The sequence below is a fragment of the Phyllobates terribilis genome, unplaced genomic scaffold (genome assembly GCF_046119375.1).
Source record: "Phyllobates terribilis strain yellow unplaced genomic scaffold, ASM4611937v1 Scaffold_14__1_contigs__length_39327217, whole genome shotgun sequence".
NCBI classification, from domain to species: domain Eukaryota; kingdom Metazoa; phylum Chordata; class Amphibia; order Anura; family Dendrobatidae; genus Phyllobates; species Phyllobates terribilis.
The window spans coordinates 35,846,805-35,869,025 of NW_027362774.1; the positions used below are offsets into that span (position 1 = coordinate 35,846,805).

General features: G+C 52.4%; 1 protein-coding gene across 2 annotated transcripts in view; it reads left to right on the forward strand.

The window, feature by feature from the left end:
* The window catches only part of CRISPLD2 (cysteine rich secretory protein LCCL domain containing 2), a 65,457-nt gene that overhangs the window by 26,065 nt on the left and 17,171 nt on the right, over window positions 1–22,221 (forward strand). For both annotated transcript variants that reach the window (XM_073659910.1, XM_073659909.1), the window contains exons 3-7: window positions 15,585–15,703; window positions 15,788–15,920; window positions 16,171–16,286; window positions 16,573–16,673; window positions 19,169–19,348. In XM_073659910.1, the coding sequence (XP_073516011.1) occupies window positions 15,585–15,703; window positions 15,788–15,920; window positions 16,171–16,286; window positions 16,573–16,673; window positions 19,169–19,348 (649 nt within the window). The remainder of the gene's footprint in view (window positions 1–15,584; window positions 15,704–15,787; window positions 15,921–16,170; window positions 16,287–16,572; window positions 16,674–19,168; window positions 19,349–22,221) is intronic.

Here is a 22,221-nt window from a genome sequence, read left to right on the forward strand (position 1 = left end):
CTCAGTGATGTCACCGCTGATCTCTGGTGATGGATAGGAGGCATTCTCAGTGATGTCACCACTGATCTCTGGTGATGGATAGGCGGCATTCTCAGTGATGTCACCGCTGATCTCTGGTGATGGATAGGAGGCATTCTCAGTGATGTCACCACTGATCTCTGGTGATGGATAGGCGGCATTCTCAGTGATGTCACCACTGATCTCTGGTGATGGATAGGAGGCATTCTCAGTGATGTCACCGCTGATCTCTGGTGATGGATAGGCGGCATTCTCAGTGATGTCACCGCTGATCTCTGGTGATGGATAGGAGGCATTCTCAGTGATGTCACCACTGATCTCTAGTGATGGATAGGAGGCATTCTCAGTGATGTCACCACTGATCTCTAGTGATGGATAGGAGGCATTCTCAGTGATGTCACCGCTGATCTCTAGTGATGGATAGGTGGCATTCTCAGTGATGTCACCGCTGATCTCTGGTGATGGATAGGAGGCATTCTCAGTGATGTCACCACTGATCTCTGGTGATGGATAGGCGGCATTCTCAGTGATGTCACCACTGATCTCTAGTGATGGATAGGAGGCATTCTCAGTGATGTCACCACTGATCTCTAGTGATGGATAGGAGGCATTCTCAGTGATGTCACCGCTGATCTCTGGTGATGGATAGGAGGCATTCTCAGTGATGTCACCACTGATCTCTAGTGATGGATAGGAGGCATTCTCAGTGATGTCACTGCTGATCTCTGGTGATGGATAGGAGGCATTCTCAGTGATGTCACTGCTGATCTCTGGTGATGGATAGGAGGCATTCTCAGTGATGTCACCGCTGATCTCTAGTGATGGATAGGCGGCATTCTCAGTGATGTCACCGCTGATCTCTGGTGATGGATAGGAGGCATTCTCAGTGATGTCACCTCTGATCTCTGGTGATGGATAGGTGGCATTCTCAGTGATGTCACCGCTGATCTCTAGTGATGGATAGGCGGCATTCTCAGTGATGTCACCGCTGATCTCTAGTGATGGATAGGAGGCATTCTCAGTGATGTCACCGCTGATCTCTGGTGATGGATAGGCGGCATTCTCAGTGATGTCACCTCTGATCTCTAGTGATGGATAGGCGGCATTCTCAGTGATGTCACCGCTGATCTCTGGTGATGGATAGGCGGCATTCTCAGTGATGTCACCTCTGATCTCTGGTGATGGATAGGCGGCATTCTCAGTGATGTCACCGCTGATCTCTAGTGATGGATAGGCGGCATTCTCAGTGATGTCACCGCTGATCTCTAGTGATGGATAGGCGGCATTCTCAGTGATGTCACCGCTGATCTCTGGTGATGGATAGGCGGCATTCTCAGTGATGTCACCGCTGATCTCTGGTGATGGATAGGAGGCATTCTCAGTGATGTCACCTCTGATCTCTAGTGATGGATAGGCGGCATTCTCAGTGATGTCACCGCTGATCTCTAGTGATGGATAGGCGGCATTCTCAGTGATGTCACCGCTGATCTCTAGTGATGGATAGGCGGCATTCTCAGTGATGTCACCGCTGATCTCTGGTGATGGATAGGCGGCATTCTCAGTGATGTCACCGCTGATCTCTGGTGATGGATAGGAGGCATTCTCAGTGATGTCACCGCTGATCTCTAGTGATGGATAGGCGGCATTCTCAGTGATGTCACCGCTGATCTCTGGTGATGGATAGGAGGCATTCTCAGTGATGTCACCGCTGATCTCTGGTGATGGATAGGAGGCATTCTCAGTGATGTCACCGCTGATCTCTGGTGATGGATAGGTGGCATTCTCAGTGATATCACCGCTGATCTCTGGTGATGGATAGGAGGCATTCTCAGTGATGTCACCGCTGATCTCTGGTGATGGATAGGCGGCATTCTCAGTGATGTCACCGCTGATCTCTGGTGATGGATAGGAGGCATTCTCAGTGATGTCACCACTGATCTCTGGTGATGGATAGGCGGCATTCTCAGTGATGTCACCGCTGATCTCTGGTGATGGATAGGAGGCATTCTCAGTGATGTCACCACTGATCTCTGGTGATGGATAGGAGGCATTCTCAGTGATGTCACCACTGATCTCTGGTGATGGATAGGCGGCATTCTCAGTGATGTCACCGCTGATCTCTGGTGATGGATAGGAGGCATTCTCAGTGATGTCACCACTGATCTCTAGTGATGGATAGGAGGCATTCTCAGTGATGTCACCACTGATCTCTAGTGATGGATAGGAGGCATTCTCAGTGATGTCACCACTGATCTCTGGTGATGGATAGGCGGCATTCTCAGTGATGTCACCACTGATCTCTAGTGATGGATAGGAGGCATTCTCAGTGATGTCACCACTGATCTCTAGTGATGGATAGGAGGCATTCTCAGTGATGTCACCGCTGATCTCTGGTGATGGATAGGAGGCATTCTCAGTGATGTCACCACTGATCTCTAGTGATGGATAGGAGGCATTCTCAGTGATGTCACTGCTGATCTCTGGTGATGGATAGGAGGCATTCTCAGTGATGTCACTGCTGATCTCTGGTGATGGATAGGAGGCATTCTCAGTGATGTCACCACTGATCTCTAGTGATGGATAGGAGGCATTCTCAGTGATGTCACCACTGATCTCTAGTGATGGATAGGCGGCATTCTCAGTGATGTCACCACTGATCTCTAGTGATGGATAGGAGGCATTCTCAGTGATGTCACTGCTGATCTCTGGTGATGGATAGGAGGCATTCTCAGTGATGTCACTGCTGATCTCTGGTGATGGATAGGAGGCATTCTCAGTGATGTCACCACTGATCTCTAGTGATGGATAGGAGGCATTCTCAGTGATGTCACCACTGATCTCTAGTGATGGATAGGCGGCATTCTCAGTGATGTCACCGCTGATCTCTGGTGATGGATAGGAGGCATTCTCAGTGATGTCACCACTGATCTCTGGTGATGGATAGGCGGCATTCTCAGTGATGTCACCACTGATCTCTGGTGATGGATAGGAGGCATTCTCAGTGATGTCACCACTGATCTCTGGTGATGGATAGGAGGCATTCTCAGTGATGTCACCACTGATCTCTAGTGATGGATAGGAGGCATTCTCAGTGATGTCACCACTGATCTCTGGTGATGGATAGGCGGCATTCTCAGTGATGTCACCGCTGATCTCTGGTGATGGATAGGCGGCATTCTCAGTGATGTCACCACTGATCTCTAGTGATGGATAGGAGGCATTCTCAGTGATGTCACCACTGATCTCTAGTGATGGATAGGAGGCATTCTCAGTGATGTCACCACTGATCTCTAGTGATGGATAGGCGGCATTCTCAGTGATGTCACCACTGATCTCTGGTGATGGATAGGCGGCATTCTCAGTGATGTCACTGCTGATCTCTAGTGATGGATAGGCGGCATTCTCAGTGATGTCACCACTGATCTCTAGTGATGGATAGGCGGCATTCTCAGTGATGTCACCGCTGATCTCTGGTGATGGATAGGAGGCATTCTCAGTGATGTCACCACTGATCTCTAGTGATGGATAGGAGGCATTCTCAGTGATGTCACCACTGATCTCTAGTGATGGATAGGCGGCATTCTCAGTGATGTCACCACTGATCTCTAGTGATGGATAGGCGGCATTCTCAGTGATGTCACCGCTGATCTCTGGTGATGGATAGGAGGCATTCTCAGTGATGTCACCGCTGATCTCTGGTGATGGATAGGAGGCATTCTCAGTGATGTCACCTCTGATCTCTGGTGATGGATAGGCGGCATTCTCAGTGATGTCACCGCTGATCTCTGGTGATGGATAGGAGGCATTCTCAGTGATGTCACCACTGATCTCTGGTGATGGATAGGAGGCATTCTCAGTGATGTCACCACTGATCTCTGGTGATGGATAGGAGGCATTCTCAGTGATGTCACCACTGATCTCTGGTGATGGATAGGAGGCATTCTCAGTGATGTCACCACTGATCTCTGGTGATGGATAGGAGGCATTCTCAGTGATGTCACCACTGATCTCTAGTGATGGATAGGAGGCATTCTCAGTGATGTCACCACTGATCTCTGGTGATGGATAGGCGGCATTCTCAGTGATGTCACTGCTGATCTCTGGTGATGGATAGGAGGCATTCTCAGTGATGTCACTGCTGATCTCTGGTGATGGATAGGAGGCATTCTCAGTGATGTCACCACTGATCTCTAGTGATGGATAGGAGGCATTCTCAGTGATGTCACCACTGATCTCTAGTGATGGATAGGAGGCATTCTCAGTGATGTCACTGCTGATCTCTGGTGATGGATAGGCGGCATTCTCAGTGATGTCACCGCTGATCTCTAGTGATGGATAGGCGGCATTCTCAGTGATGTCACCTCTGATCTCTGGTGATGGATAGGAGGCATTCTCAGTGATGTCACCGCTGATCTCTAGTGATGGATAGGAGGCATTCTCAGTGATGTCACTGCTGATCTCTGGTGATGGATAGGCGGCATTCTCAGTGATGTCACCACTGATCTCTAGTGATGGATAGGCGGCATTCTCAGTGATGTCACCACTGATCTCTGGTGATGGATAGGCGGCATTCTCAGTGATGTCACCGCTGATCTCTAGTGATGGATAGGAGGCATTCTCAGTGATGTCACCGCTGATCTCTGGTGATGGATAGGAGGCATTCTCAGTGATGTCACCGCTGATCTCTAGTGATGGATAGGAGGCATTCTCAGTGATGTCACCGCTGATCTCTAGTGATGGATAGGAGGCATTCTCAGTGATGTCACTGCTGATCTCTGGTGATGGATAGGAGGCATTCTCAGTGATGTCACTGCTGATCTCTGGTGATGGATAGGCGGCATTCTCAGTGATGTCACCGCTGATCTCTGGTGATGGATAGGTGGCATTCTCAGTGATGTCACTGCTGATCTCTAGTGATGGATAGGTGGCATTCTCAGTGATGTCACAGCTGATCTCTAGTGATGGATAGGTGGCATTCTCAGTGATGTCACAGCTGATCTCTAGTGATGGATAGGAGGCATTCTCAGTGATGTCACTGCTGATCTCTGGTGATGGATAGGCGGCATTCTCAGTGATGTCACCGCTGATCTCTAGTGATGGATAGGTGGCATTCTCAGTGATGTCACCGCTGATCTCTAGTGATGGATAGGTGGCATTCTCAGTGATGTCACAGCTGATCTCTAGTGATGGATAGGTGGCATTCTCAGTGATGTCACCGCTGATCTCTAGTGATGGATAGGTGGCATTCTCAGTGATGTCACCGCTGATCTCTAGTGATGGATAGGTGGCATTCTCAGTGATGTCACTGCTGATCTCTGGTGATGGATAGGCGGCATTCTCAGTGATGTCACCGCTGATCTCTAGTGATGGATAGGTGGCATTCTCAGTGATGTCACTGCTGATCTCTGGTGATGGATAGGAGGCATTCTCAGTGATGTCACCGCTGATCTCTAGTGATGGATAGGAGGCATTCTCAGTGATGTCACCGCTGATCTCTGGTGATGGATAGGCGGCATTCTCAGTGATGTCACCTCTGATCTCTAGTGATGGATAGGTGGCATTCTCAGTGATGTCACCGCTGATCTCTGGTGATGGATAGGAGGCATTCTCAGTGATGTCACCGCTGATCTCTAGTGATGGATAGGTGGCATTCTCAGTGATGTCACCGCTGATCTCTGGTGATGGATAGGCGGCATTCTCAGTGATGTCACCTCTGATCTCTGGTGATGGATAGGCGGCATTCTCAGTGATGTCACCTCTGATCTCTGGTGATGGATCGGGGGCATTCTCAGTGATGTCACCGCTGATCTCTGGTGATGGATAGGCGGCATTCTCAGTGATGTCACCTCTGATCTCTGGTGATGGATAGGCGGCATTCTCAGTGATGTCACCGCTGATCTCTGGTGATGGATAGGCGGCATTCTCAGTGATGTCACCGCTGATCTCCGGTGATGGATAGGAGGCATTCTCAGTGATGTCACCTCTGATCTCCGGTGATGGATAGGCGGCATTCTCAGTGATGTCACCGCTGATCTCTGGTGATGGATAGGCGGCATTTTCAGTGATGTCACCGCTGATCTCTAGTGATGGATAGGTGGCATTCTCAGTGATGTCACAGCTGATCTCTAGTGATGGATAGGTGGCATTCTCAGTGATGTCACCGCTGATCTCTAGTGATGGATAGGTGGCATTCTCAGTGATGTCACAGCTGATCTCTAGTGATGGATAGGTGGCATTCTCAGTGATGTCACCGCTGATCTCTAGTGATGGATAGGTGGCATTCTCAGTGATGTCACCGCTGATCTCTAGTGATGGATAGGTGGCATTCTCAGTGATGTCACTGCTGATCTCTGGTGATGGATAGGCGGCATTCTCAGTGATGTCACCGCTGATCTCTAGTGATGGATAGGTGGCATTCTCAGTGATGTCACTGCTGATCTCTGGTGATGGATAGGAGGCATTCTCAGTGATGTCACCGCTGATCTCTAGTGATGGATAGGAGGCATTCTCAGTGATGTCACCGCTGATCTCTGGTGATGGATAGGCGGCATTCTCAGTGATGTCACCTCTGATCTCTAGTGATGGATAGGTGGCATTCTCAGTGATGTCACTGCTGATCTCTGGTGATGGATAGGAGGCATTCTCAGTGATGTCACCTCTGATCTCTGGTGATGGATCGGGGGCATTCTCAGTGATGTCACCGCTGATCTCTAGTGATGGATAGGTGGCATTCTCAGTGATGTCACCGCTGATCTCTGGTGATGGATAGGCGGCATTCTCAGTGATGTCACCTCTGATCTCTGGTGATGGATAGGCGGCATTCTCAGTGATGTCACCTCTGATCTCTGGTGATGGATCGGGGGCATTCTCAGTGATGTCACCGCTGATCTCTGGTGATGGATAGGCGGCATTCTCAGTGATGTCACCTCTGATCTCTGGTGATGGATAGGCGGCATTCTCAGTGATGTCACCGCTGATCTCTGGTGATGGATAGGCGGCATTCTCAGTGATGTCACCGCTGATCTCCAGTGATGGATAGGAGGCATTCTCAGTGATGTCACCTCTGATCTCCGGTGATGGATAGGCGGCATTCTCAGTGATGTCACCGCTGATCTCTGGTGATGGATAGGCGGCATTTTCAGTGATGTCACCGCTGATCTCTAGTGATGGATAGGAGGCATTCTCAGTGATGTCACCTCTGATCTCTGGTGATGGATAGGCGGCATTCTCAGTGATGTCACCGCTGATCTCTAGTGATGGATAGGTGGCATTCTCAGTGATGTCACCGCTGATCTCTAGTGATGGATAGGAGGCATTCTCAGTGATGTCACCTCTGATCTCTAGTGATGGATAGGAGGCATTCTCAGTGATGTCACCGCTGATCTCTGGTGATGGATAGGCGGCATTCTCAGTGATGTCACCGCTGATCTCTAGTGATGGATAGGAGGCATTCTCAGTGATGTCACCGCTGATCTCTGGTGATGGATAGGCGGCATTCTCAGTGATGTCACCGCTGATCTCTGGTGATGGATAGGAGGCATTCTCAGTGATGTCACCGCTGATCTCTGGTGATGGATAGGCGGCATTCTCAGTGATGTCACCGCTGATCTCTAGTGATGGATAGGTGGCATTCTCAGTGATGTCACCGCTGATCTCTAGTGATGGATAGGAGGCATTCTCAGTGATGTCACCTCTGATCTCTGGTGATGGATAGGCGGCATTCTCAGTGATGTCACCTCTGATCTCTGGTGATGGATAGGAGGCATTCTCAGTGATGTCACCGCTGATCTCTGGTGATGGATAGGAGGCATTCTCAGTGATGTCACCGCTTATCTCTAGTGATGGATAGGCGGCATTCTCAGTGATGTCACCGCTGATCTCTGGTGATGGATAGGCGGCATTCTCAGTGATGTCACCGCTGATCTCTGGTGATGGATAGGTGGCATTCTCAGTGATGTCACCGCTGATCTCTGGTGATGGATAGGTGGCATTCTCAGTGATGTCACCTCTGATCTCTGGTGAAGGATAGGCGGCATTCTCAGTGATGTCACCGCTGATCTCTGGTGATGGATAGGAGGCATTCTCAGTGATGTCACTGCTGATCTCTGGTGATGGATAGGCGGCATTCTCAGTGATGTCACTGCTGATCTCTGGTGATGGATAGGCGGCATTCTCAGTGATGTCACCGCTGATCTCTAGTGATGGATAGGAGGCATTCTCAGTGATGTCACCGCTTATCTCTAGTGATGGATAGGCGGCATTCTCAGTGATGTCACCGCTTATCTCTAGTGATGGATAGGCGGCATTCTCAGTGATGTCACCGCTGATCTCTGGTGATGGATAGGCAGCATTCTCAGTGATGTCACTGCTGATCTCTGGTGATGGATAGGCGGCATTCTCAGTGATGTCACCGCTGATCTCTAGTGATTGATAGGCGGCATTCTCAGTGATGTCACCGCTGATCTCTAGTGATGGATAGGAGGCATTCTCAGTGATGTCACCGCTGATCTCTAGTGATGGATAGGCGGCATTCTCAGTGATGTCACCGCTGATCTCTAGTGATGGATAGACGGCATTCTCAGTGATGTCACCGCTGATCTCTAGTGATGGATAGGCGGCATTCTCAGTGATGTCACTGCTGATCTCTAGTGATGGATAGGCGGCATTCTCAGTGATGTCACCGCTGATCTCTAGTGATGGATAGACGTCATTCTCAGTGATGTCACCGCTGATCTCTAGTGATGGATAGGCGTCATTCTCAGTGATGTCACCGCTGATCTCTAGTGATGGATAGGCGGCATTCTCAGTGATGTCACCGCTGATCTCTGGTGATGGATAGGAGGCATTCTCAGTGATGTCACCGCTGATCTCTGGTGATGGATAGGCGGCATTCTCAGTGATGTCACCGCTGATCTCTAGTGATGGATAGGCGGCATTCTCAGTGATGTCACCGCTGATCTCTAGTGATGGATAGGCGGCATTCTCAGTGATGTCACTGCTGATCTCTAGTGATGGATAGGCGGCATTCTCAGTGATGTCACCGCTGATCTCTAGTGATGGATAGGCGGCATTCTCAGTGATGTCACCGCTGATCTCTAGTGATGGATAGACGGCATTCTCAGTGATGTCACCGCTGATCTCTAGTGATGGATAGGCGGCATTCTCAGTGATGTCACTGCTGATCTCTAGTGATGGATAGGCGGCATTCTCAGTGATGTCACCGCTGATCTCTAGTGATGGATAGACGTCATTCTCAGTGATGTCACCGCTGATCTCTAGTGATGGATAGGCGTCATTCTCAGTGATGTCACCGCTGATCTCTAGTGATGGATAGGCGGCATTCTCAGTGATGTCACCGCTGATCTCTAGTGATGGATAGGCGGCATTCTCAGTGATGTCACCGCTGATCCCTGGTGATGGATAGGCGGCATTCTCAGTGATGTCACCGCTGATCTGTGGTGATGGATAGGCGTCATTCTCAGTGATGTCTTCGCTGATCTCTGGTGATGGATAGGCGGCATTCTCAGTGATGTCACCGCTGATCTCTAGTGATGGATAGGAGGCATTCTCAGTGATGTCACCGCTGATCTCTAGTGATGGATAGGAGGCATTCTCAGTGATGTCACCGCTGATCTCTGGTGATGGATAGGCGGCATTCTCAGTGATGTCACCGCTGATCTCTAGTGATGGATAGGCGGCATTCTCAGTGATGTCACTGCTGATCTCTAGTGATGGATAGGAGGCATTCTCAGTGATGTCACCGCTGATCTCTAGTGATGGATAGGAGGCATTCTCAGTGATGTCACCGCTGATCTCTAGTGATGGATAGGAGGCATTCTCAGTGATGTCACCGCTGATCTCTAGTGATGGATAGGAGGCATTCTCAGTGATGTCACCGCTGATCTCTAGTGATGGATAGGAGGCATTCTCAGTGATGTCACCGCTGATCTCTAGTGATGGATAGGAGGCATTCTCAGTGATGTCACTGCTGATCTCTAGTGATGGATAGGCGGCATTCTCAGTGATGTCACTGCTGATCTCTAATGATGGATAGGAGGCATTCTCAGTGATGTCACCGCTGATCTCTAGTGATGGATAGGTGGCATTCTCAGTGATGTCACCGCTGATCTCTAGTGATGGATAGGCGGCATTCTCAGTGATGTCACTGCTGATCTCTGGTGATGGATAGGCGGCATTCTCAGTGATGTCACCGCTGATCTCTGGTGATGGATAGGAGGCATTCTCAGTGATGTCACCGCTGATCTCTAGTGATGGATAGGCGGCATTCTCAGTGATGTCACCGCTGATCTCTGGTGATGGATAGGCGGCATTCTCAGTGATGTCACCTCTGATCTCTGGTGATGGATTAGCGGCATTCTCAGTGATGTCACCGCTGATCTCTAGTGATGGATAGGCGGCATTCTCAGTGATGTCACTGCTGATCTCTGGTGATGGATAGGAGGCATTCTCAGTGATGTCACCTCTGATCTCTAGTGATGGATAGGCGGCATTCTCAGTGATGTCACCGCTGATCTCTGGTGATGGATAGACGGCATTCTCAGTGATGTCACCGCTGATCTCTGGTGATGGATAGACGGCATTCTCAGTGATGTCACCGCTGATCTCTGGTGATGGATAGGCGGCATTCTAAGTGATGTCACCGCTGATCTCTAGTGATGGATAGGCGGCATTCTCAGTGATGTCACCTCTGATCTCTAGTGATGGATAGGCGGCATTCTCAGTGATGTCACCGCTGATCTCTGGTGATGGATAGGAGGCATTCTCAGTGATGTCACTGCTGATCTCTGGTGATGGATAGGCGGCATTCTCAGTGATGTCACTGCTGATCTCTGGTGATGGATAGACGGCATTCTCAGTGATGTCACTGCTGATCTCTGGTGATGGATAGGTGGCATTCTCAGTGATGTCACTGCTGATCTCTGGTGATGGATAGACGGCATTCTCAGTGATGTCACCGCTGATCTCTGGTGATGGATAGGCGGCATTCTCAGTGATGTCACTGCTGATCTCTGGTGATGGATAGGCGGCATTCTCAGTGATGTCACTGCTGATCTCTAGTGATGGATAGGCGGCATTCTCAGTGATGTCACCGCTGATCTCTGGTGATGGATAGGCGGCATTCTCAGTGATGTCACTGCTGATCTCTAGTGATGGATAGGAGGCATTCTCAGTGATGTCACTGCTGATCTCTGGTGATGGATAGGCGGCATTCTCAGTGATGTCACCGCTGATCTCTAGTGATGGATAGGCGGCATTCTCAGTGATGTCACCGCTGATCTCTGGTGATGGATAGACGGCATTCTCAGTGATGTCACTGCTGATCTCTGGTGATGGATAGGTGGCATTCTCAGTGATGTCACTGCTGATCTCTAGTGATGGATAGGAGGCATTCTCAGTGATGTCACCACTGATCTCTAGTGATGGATAGGCGGCATTCTCAGTGATGTCACCACTGATCTCTAGTGATGGATAGGCGGCATTCTCAGTGATGTCACCACTGATCTCTAGTGATGGATAGGCGGCATTCTCAGTGATGTCACCACTGATCTCTAGTGATGGATAGGCGGCATTCTCAGTGATGTCACCACTGATCTCTAGTGATGGATAGGCGGCATTCTCAGTGATGTCACCGCTGATCTCTGGTGATGGATAGGCGGCATTTTCAGTGATGTCACTGCTGATCTCTGGTGATGGATAGGCGGCATTCTCAGTGATTTCACTGCTGATCTCTGGTGATGGATAGGCGGCATTCTCAGTGATGTCACTGCTGATCTCTGGTGATGGATAGGCGGCACTCTCAGTGATGTCACCGCTGATCTCTGGTGATGGATAGGAGGCATTCTCAGTGATGTCACCGCTGATCTCTGGTGATGGATAGGCGGCATTCTCAGTGATGTCACTGCTGATCTCTAGTGATGGATAGGCGGCATTCTCAGTGATGTCACTGCTGATCTCTAGTGATGGATAGGAGGCATTCTCAGTGATGTCACTGCTGATCTCTAGTGATGGATAGGCGGCATTCTCAGTGATGTCACCGCTGATCTCTAGTGATGGATAGGAGGCATTCTCAGTGATGTCACTGCTGATCTCTAGTGATGGATAGGCGGCATTCTCAGTGATGTCACCGCTGATCTCTAGTGATGGATAGGCGGCATTCTCAGTGATGTCACTGCTGATCTCTGGTGATGGATAGGCGGCATTCTCAGTGATGTCACTGCTGATCTCTAGTGATGGATAGGCGGCATTCTCAGTGATGTCACCGCTGATCTCTAGTGATGGATAGGAGGCATTCTCAGTGATGTCACCGCTGATCTCTAGTGATGGATAGGTGGCATTCTCAGTGATGTCACCTCTGATCTCTGGTGATGGATAGGAGGCATTCTCAGTGATGTCACCGCTGATCTCTGGTGATGGATAGGCGGCATTCTCAGTGATGTCACTGCTGATCTCTGGTGATGGATAGGCGGCATTCTCAGTGATGTCACCGCTGATCTCTGGTGATGGATAGGAGGCATTCTCAGTGATGTCACCGCTGATCTCTGGTGATGGATAGGCGGCATTCTCAGTGATGTCACCGCTGATCTCTAGTGATGGATAGACGGCATTCTCAGTGATGTCACCGCTGATCTCTAGTGATGGATAGGCGGCATTCTCAGTGATGTCACTGCTGATCTCTAGTGATGGATAGGCGGCATTCTCAGTGATGTCACCGCTGATCTCTAGTGATGGATAGACGTCATTCTCAGTGATGTCTTCGCTGATCTCTGGTGATGGATAGGCGGCATTCTCAGTGATGTCACCGCTGATCTCTAGTGATGGATAGGCGGCATTCTCAGTGATGTCACCGCTGATCTCTGGTGATGGATAGGCGGCATTCTCAGTGATGTCACTGCTGATCTCTAGTGATGGATAGGCGGCATTCTCAGTGATGTCACTGCTGATCTCTAGTGATGGATAGGAGGCATTCTCAGTGATGTCACCGCTGATCTCTAGTGATGGATAGGAGGCATTCTCAGTGATGTCACCGCTGATCTCTAGTGATGGATAGGCGGCATTCTCAGTGATGTCACTGCTGATCTCTGGTGATGGATAGGCGGCATTCTCAGTGATGTCACTGCTGATCTCTGGTGATGGATAGGAGGCATTCTCAGTGATGTCACCGCTGATCTCTAGTGATGGATAGGCGGCATTCTCAGTGATGTCACCGCTGATCTCTAGTGATGGATAGGTGGCATTCTCAGTGATGTCACCGCTGATCTCTAGTGATGGATAGGCGGCATTCTCAGTGATGTCACTGCTGATCTCTGGTGATGGATAGGCGGCATTCTCAGTGATGTCACTGCTGATCTCTGGTGATGGATAGGAGGCATTCTCAGTGATGTCACCGCTGATCTCTAGTGATGGATAGGCGGCATTCTCAGTGATGTCACCGCTGATCTCTGGTGATGGATAGGCGGCATTCTCAGTGATGTCACCTCTGATCTCTGGTGATGGATTAGCGGCATTCTCAGTGATGTCACCGCTGATCTCTAGTGATGGATAGGCGGCATTCTCAGTGATGTCACCGCTGATCTCTGGTGATGGATAGGAGGCATTCTCAGTGATGTCACCTCTGATCTCTAGTGATGGATAGGCGGCATTCTCAGTGATGTCACCGCTGATCTCTGGTGATGGATAGACGGCATTCTCAGTGATGTCACCGCTGATCTCTGGTGATGGATAGACGGCATTCTCAGTGATGTCACCGCTGATCTCTGGTGATGGATAGGCGGCATTCTCAGTGATGTCACCGCTGATCTCTAGTGATGGATAGGCGGCATTCTCAGTGATGTCACCTCTGATCTCTAGTGATGGATAGGCGGCATTCTCAGTGATGTCACCGCTGATCTCTGGTGATGGATAGGAGGCATTCTCAGTGATGTCACTGCTGATCTCTGGTGATGGATAGGCGGCATTCTCAGTGATGTCACTGCTGATCTCTAGTGATGGATAGGCGGCATTCTCAGTGATGTCACCGCTGATCTCTGGTGATGGATAGACGGCATTCTCAGTGATGTCACTGCTGATCTCTGGTGATGGATAGGTGGCATTCTCAGTGATGTCACCACTGATCTCTAGTGATGGATAGGCGGCATTCTCAGTGATGTCACCACTGATCTCTAGTGATGGATAGGCGGCATTCTCAGTGATGTCACCGCTGATCTCTGGTGATGGATAGGCGGCATTCTCAGTGATGTCACTGCTGATCTCTGGTGATGGATAGGCGGCATTCTCAGTGATTTCACTGCTGATCTCTGGTGATGGATAGGCGGCATTCTCAGTGATGTCACCGCTGATCTCTAGTGATGGATAGGAGGCATTCTCAGTGATGTCACCTCTGATCTCTAGTGATGGATAGGTGGCATTCTCAGTGATGTCACCTCTGATCTCTGGTGATGGATAGGAGGCATTCTCAGTGATGTCACCGCTGATCTCTGGTGATGGATAGGCGGCATTCTCAGTGATGTCACCGCTGATCTCTGGTGATGGATAGGCGGCATTCTCAGTGATGTCACCGCTGATCTCTAGTGATGGATAGGTGGCATTCTCAGTGATGTCACCTCTGATCTCTGGTGATGGATAGGAGGCATTCTCAGTGATGTCACCGCTGATCTCTGGTGATGGATAGGCGGCATTCTCAGTGATGTCACTGCTGATCTCTGGTGATGGATAGGCGGCATTCTCAGTGATGTCACCGCTGATCTCTAGTGATGGATAGGCGGCATTCTCAGTGATGTCACCTCTGATCTCTGGTGATGGATAGGCGGCATTCTCAGTGATGTCTCCGCTGATCTCTGGTGATGGATAGACGTCATTCTCAGTGATGTCACCGCTGATCTCTGGTGATGGATAGGCGGCATTCTCAGTCACCGCTGATAAATACTGCAGCCATTAGACTTGATTGCTTGTATGGTAAAGACCCCTTTTCTCAGCACCAGGGGCTCCTGCTAGGGGATCTGTGGGGGGGCATTCTGGAGTTAACCCTTTCCTCCCTGCAGGGACGGTCCCTTGTCGGTAATGAGTCGGAGCAGGGGGAGCTGAGAGTCTCTGTATGACCTGAGCACAGCAGGTGACGGAGCTGATCCGCCGCAGGTCCGCGGTCACATGTCCGGCCCGGACACTGCAGCACATTGTCTGGGTCGTGGTTTCTGACCTGCGATGGACATCTGCTTGTTCTGTAGCTCGTGACTTCGGGGGGAGATGGAGAAACTCCTGATTACGTTTTCCCATCAGATGTTGTAGTGTTTGCTTTCTGTAAACTCTCTTCTTGCTGCCAGTGACTGATAACCTCATTGATTGACATCCAGGGGCGGCCCGGCCTTGGGCTGAGGACGATCCGCTGCTGATGGTCTGTGACAGTGTATCAGGCCGTTATCGGTGACATTAGGGTCTCCAGTACTCGGCCTGAAGGGGCTTTTAGCCCCTGGATGCAACATGTTACCATTCAGTGACAAGAAGCGGTGCAGCAGCTCAGAGAACTAAACCCAAGTGTTTTTTCCCTGCAGACGTGGGACGATGAGCTGGAGCGCTCGGCGGAGGCCTGGGCCCAGCAGTGCTTGTGGGAGCACGGACCCCCCGGGCTGCTCATGGCCATCGGGCAGAATCTGGCGGTGCACTGGGGCAGGTGAGGACGGGGGGCAGGCGAGGACGGGGGGCGCGGCATCACCGCTCTGTGATAAGCCCTAACCTGTATAATGTCCTCACCTAGGTATCGCTCTCCGGCATTTCACGTCCAGTCCTGGTATGACGAGGTGAAGGACTACACCTATCCGTACCCCCACGAGTGTAACCCTTTCTGCCCGGACCGGTGCTCGGGACCCATGTGCACCCATTACACCCAGGTAAGTGATGCAGGTGCATGCTGGGAGTGCCAGCCACTATAGGGGCCATCGGGCACTGGTCCCTGCACATCCCCACCGCGCTGACAGATCTGCCATTGACTCAGCTGGAGACCTGGTCTGGGATTGTACCTGCCATGTTCCGCCTGCGGTTTAGCTGAGGTCTCCCCCGGCCCCCCGACCTCCCAGGCGTCTGACCACGGCTGACCCGTCTCCGACCTGCTGCCATTCATCTCGTCTTTTCCATCTCCAGATTGTCTGGGCCACAACCACTAAAGTGGGCTGCGCGGTGAACGTCTGCAAGAGGATGAACGTGTGGGGGGAGATCTGGGAGAACGCCGTCTACCTCGTCTGCAACTACTCTCCAAAGTGAGTGCGGTCCCGGCACAAGCGCACCTTTCATCACACTCCACACCCAGCGTCACAGGGACATGTGATGGGCCGAACAGCAGCTGCCGGTGTGATAAGTGGCGCCATCAGACCGTTCTCTGCACATCTGCATCAACCGCACACTGCCGCCATTCATCAGCAGCACGGAGGACTCTGCTGCACGGAGGACTCTGCTGCACGGAGGACTCTGCTGCACGGAGGACTCTGCTGCACGGAGGACTCTGCTGCACGGCTCGTAGTGATAAGACTTCATGTTCCTTTTCAGGGGAAACTGGATTGGGGAAGCCCCTTATAAGAATGGCCGACCGTGCTCCGAGTGTCCACCCAGCTATGGCGGCAACTGCAAAAATAACCTCTGCTACAAAGGTAAAGATCTGTAGTGGGACATTAACGGGTAAAATGTAAGGATCACCCTCCCTGAAGATCAGTCATGGGGGGATAGCTCCGTCCTCTCTGTGATCGGGGGGATACCTCTGTCCTCTCTGTGATCGGGGGGATAGCTCCATCCTGTCTGTGATCAGGGGGATAGCACCGTCCTCTCTGTGATCGGGGAGATAGCTCCGTCCTTCCCTCATTGATCGGGGGGATACCTCCTTCCCTCCTCTCAGTGATCAGGGGGATAGATCCTTCCCTCCTCTCAGTGATCAGGGGGATAGATTCTTCCCTCCTCTCAGTGATTGGGGGGATAGCTCCTTCCATCCTCTCAGTGATTGGGGGGATATCTCCATCCTCCTCTCAGTGATCGGGGGGATAGCTCCGTCCTCCTCTCTGTGATCGAGGGGATAGCTCCATCCTCTCTGTGATCGGGGGGATACCTCTGTCCTCTCTGTGATCGTGGGGATAGCTCCATCCTTCCCTCATTGATTGGGGGGTACCTCCTTCCCTCCTCTCAGTGATCGGGGAGATGGCTCCGTCCTCCTCTCAGTGATCGGGGTGATAGATCCTTCCTTCCTCTCAGTGATCAGGGGGGATATCTCCGTCCTCCTCTCAGTGATCGGGAGGATACCTCCTTCCCTCCTCTCAGTGATCAGGGGGGATATCTCCGTCCTCCTCTCAGTGATCGGGGGATAGCTACTTCCCTCCTCTCAGTGATCAGGGGGGATATCTCCGTCCTCCTCTCAGTGATCGGGAGGATACCTCCTTCCCTCCTCTCAGTGATCAGGGGGGATATCTCCGTCCTCCTCTCAGTGATCGGGGGATAGCTACTTCCCTCCTCTCAGTGATCGGGGGGGATATCTCCGTCCTCCTCTCAGTGATCGGGGGGATGTCTCCGTCCTCCTCTCAGTGATCGGGGGGATGTCTCCGTCCTCCTCTCAGTGATCGGGGGGGATGTCTCCGTCCTCCTCTCAGTGATCTTGGGGGATATCTCCGTTCTCCTCTCAGTGATCAGGGGGGATAGCTGCGTCCTCCTCTCAGTGATCGGGGGGGATATCTCCTTCCCTCCTTTCAGTGATCGGGGGATAGCTCTGTCATCCTCATAATGATTGGGGGGGTTAGCTCCATCCTGTCTCTGACCGGAAGTGATGGCTCCGTCCTCCTCTCAGTGATCAGAGGGGATAGCTCCGTCCTCCTCTCAGTGATCGGGGGGATATTTCAATCCTCCTCTCAGTGATGAGGGGATATCTCCGTCCTCCTCTCAGTGATCAGGGGGGATAGCGCCGTCCTCCTCTCAGTGATCGGGGAAATAGCTCCATCCTCTTCTCACTGATAGGGGAGATGGCTCCATTCCTCCTCTCTGTGGTCGGGGGGATAGCTCCGTCCTCCTCTCAGTGATCGGGGGATAGCTCCTTCCCTCCTCTCTGTGCTTGGGGGGATAGATGTTTCATCCTCATAATGATTGGGGTGGCTAGCTCCATCCTGTCTATGACTGGAAGTGATAGCTCCGTCCTCCTCTCAGTGATCGGGGGGATTAGCTCCGTCCTCTCAGTGATCGGGGGGATTAGCTCCGTCCTTTCAGTGATTGAGGGGATAGCTCCGTCCTCTCAGTGATCGGAGGGATAGCTCCGTCCTCTCAGTGATCGGGGGGATAGCTCCGTCCTCTCAGTGATCGGGGGGATAGCTCCGTCCTCTCAGTGATCGGGGGATAGCTCCGTCCTCTCAGTGATCGGGGGCATGTTAGCTCCGTCCTCCTCTCGGTGATCGGGGGGATTAGCTCCGTCCTCCTCTCAGTGATCGGGGGGACTAGCTCCGTCCTCCTCTCAGTGATCGGGAGCAGCTTCGTCCTCCTCCGCTCATGCGGGGCGTGCGTACGCTCCCTGTGATCTGCCCCTTTATTTCTATAGTATCTGCCTGCAGCTTGCGGATTACGTGTCTGTTGCACATTTTGGTCTGTGATGTGATTTTCATCATCCGCCCGTTGCGGCAGCAGAATTTATGTGCCGCCATTACGGCACAGTGAGATTTACAAGTACCGTCTAGGTCTTGGCTTCCAGACGGCAGATGATGCTCCGTTCATTCCTTTCTTGACCTTGCAGATTATGGGAATATCTTGTTCCATCCATCCTATAATACCCAGAGCAGTATAACTCCCATCCTCCCGCCTATGCCTGTTGGCTGTACTACTTCCAGTTCTTTGCTGTCTGTCCTATGAGTCCTCAGTGGCTTTTGTGTTGGACGCAGGGCGAGTCTTGTAGATTGTCCTGAACCTTCCAGCGCTCGACCTCTTGTGCTTCTGCTGCTGCTTGTGCGGAGCGATGTCCTCGTGTGTGGACGGAGGCAGAGAAGTGATTGCCATAAGCGTAGCCTCCTGTCCTGGGCGAGGGTCTTGGGTGGGGATCCTGGGCGAGGGTCCTGGGCAGTGGTCCGGGCTCTGGTAAAACGCTCAGTGATGTTTTATCACACACTGTCCTGTTCTTCTGCAGGTGACAAGCACGCCGGCACGGTGGAGACTGATGAAACCAATGAGGTCGAATCTCCTCGTGTCCCTGAGGAGACGCTGATCTGGGTACATGAAAAGATCAACAAGCCCAAAGTGGTGCCAAAAACACCGCAGCCAAAAACACCGCAGCCAAAAACACCGCAGCACACCGAGAACTTGATGAGTAAGTGCCGCATACAAGACACATGGCCGCACTGCAGGAATAGTAAGAATAGGGAGCCGCAGGCTGACACTGAGACTGCAGACTCACTGGAGGCTGGCGGTGACATCACTGAGACTGCAGAGTCACTGGAGACCGGCGGTGACATCACTGAGACTGCAGAGTCACTGGAGCCCGGCGGTGACATGACTGAGACTGCAGAGTCACTGGAGCCCGGCGGTGACATGACTGAGACTGCAGACTCACTGGAGGCCGGCGGTGACATCATTGAGACTGCAGAGTCACTGGAGCCCGGCGGTGACATGACTGAGACTGCAGAGTCACTGGAGCCCGGCGGTGACATGACTGAGACTGCAGAGTCACTAGAGGCCGGTGGTGACATCACTGAGACTGCAGAGTCACTGGAGACCGGCGGTGACATCACTGAGACTGCAGAGTCACTGGAGCCCGGCGGTGACATGACTGAGACTGCAGAGCCACTGGAGACCGGCGGTGACATGACTGAGACTGCAGAGTCACTGGAGACCGGTGGTGACATGACTGAGACTGCAGTCACTGGAGACCGGCGGTGACATGACTGAGACTGCAGAGTCACTGGAGCCCGGCGGTGACATCACTGAGACTGCAGATGACTGAGACTGCAGAGTCACTGGAGACCGGCAGTGACATGACTGAGACTACAGATCACTGGAGACCGGCGGTGACATGACTGAGACTGCAGAGTCACTGGAGACCGGCGGTGATATCACTGAGACTGCAGAGTCACTGGAGCCCGGCGGTGACATCACTGAGACTGCAGAGTCACTGGAGCCCGGCGGTGACATGACTGAGACTGCAGAGTCACTGGAGACCGGCGGTGACATCACTGAGACTGCAGATCACTGGAGACCTGCGGTGACATGACTGAGACTGCAGAGTCACTGGAGACCTGCGGTGACATGACTGAGACTGCAGAGTCACTGGAGACCTGCGGTGACATGACTGAGACTGCAGAGTCACTGGAGCCCGGCGGTGACATGACTGAGACTGCAGAGTCACTGGAGACCGGCGGTGACATCACTGAGACTGCAGAGTCACTGGAGCCCGGCGGTGACATGACTGAGACTGCAGAGCCACTGGAGACCGGCGGTGACATGACTGAGACTGCAGAGTCACTGGAGACCGGTGGTGACATGACTGAGACTGCAGTCACTGGAGACCGGCGGTGACATGACTGAGACTGCAGAGTCACTGGAGCCCGGCGGTGACATCACTGAGACTGCAGAGTCACTGGAGACCGGCGGTGACATGACTGAGACTACAGATCACTGGAGACCGGCGGTGACATGACTGAGACTGCAGAGTCACTGGAGACCGGCGGTGATATCACTGAGACTGCAGAGTCACTGGAGCCCGGCGGTGACATCACTGAGACTGCAGAGTCACTGGAGCCCGGCGGTGACATGACTGAGACTGCAGAGTCACTGGAGACCGGCGGTGACATCACTGAGACTGCAGATCACTGGAGACCTGCGGTGACATGACTGAGACTGCAGAGTCACTGGAGACCTGCGGTGACATGACTGAGACTGCAGAGTCACTGGAGCCCGGCGGTGACATCATCACTGAGACTGCAGAGTCACTGAAGACCGGCGGTGACATCACTGAGACTGCAGAGTCACTGGAGACCGGCGGTGACATCATCACTGAGACTGCAGAGTCACTGGAGATCGGCGGTGACATCACTGAGACTGCAGATCACTGGAGACCTGCGGTGACATGACTGAGACTGCAGAGTCACTGGAGACCTGCGGTGACATGACTGAGACTGCAGAGTCACTGGAGCCCGGCGGTGACATCATCACTGAGACTGCAGAGTCACTGGAGACCGGCGGTGACATCACTGAGACTGCAGAGTCACTGGAGACCGGCGGTGACATCATCACTGAGACTGCAGAGTCACTGGAGACCGGCGGTGACATGACTGAGACTGCAGAGTCACTGGAGACCGGCGGTGACATGACTGAGACTGCAGAGTCACTGGAGACCGGCGGTGACATGACTGAGACTGCAGAGTCACTGGAGACCGGCGGTGACATGACTGAGACTGCAGAGTCACTGGAGACCGGCGGTGACATGACTGAGACTGCAGAGTCACTGGAGACCGGCGGTGACATGACTGAGACTGCAGAGTCACTGGAGCCCGGCGGTGACATGACTGAGACTGCAGAGTCACTGGAGCCCGGCGGTGACATGACTGAGACTGCAGAGTCACTGGAGACCGGCGGTGACATGACTGAGACTGCAGAGTCACTGGAGACCGGCGGTGACATGACTGAGACTGCAGAGTCACTGGAGCTCGGCGGTGACATGACTGAGACTGCAGAGTCACTGGAGACTGGCTATGACATGACTGAGACTGCAGAGTCACTGGAGACTGGCTATGACATGACTGAGACTGCAGAGTCACTGGAGACCGGCGGTGACATCACTGAGACTGCAGAGTCACTGGAGACCGGCGGTAACATGACTGAGACTGCAGAGTCACTGGAGCTCGGCGGTGACATGACTGAGACTGCAGAGTCACTGGAGACTGGCTATGACATCACTGAGACTGCAGACTCACTGGAGACCGGCGGTGACATCACTGAGACTGCAGACTCACTGGAGACCGGCGGTGACATGACTGAGACTGCAGACTCACTGGAGACCGGCGGTGACATCACTGAGACTGCAGACTCACTGGAGACCGGCGGTGACATGACTGAGACTGCAGACTCACTGGAGACCGGCGGTGACATCACTGAGACTGCAGACTCACTGGAGACCGGCGGTGACATCACTGAGACTGCAGACTCACTGGAGCCCGGCGGTGACATCACTGAGACTGCAGACTC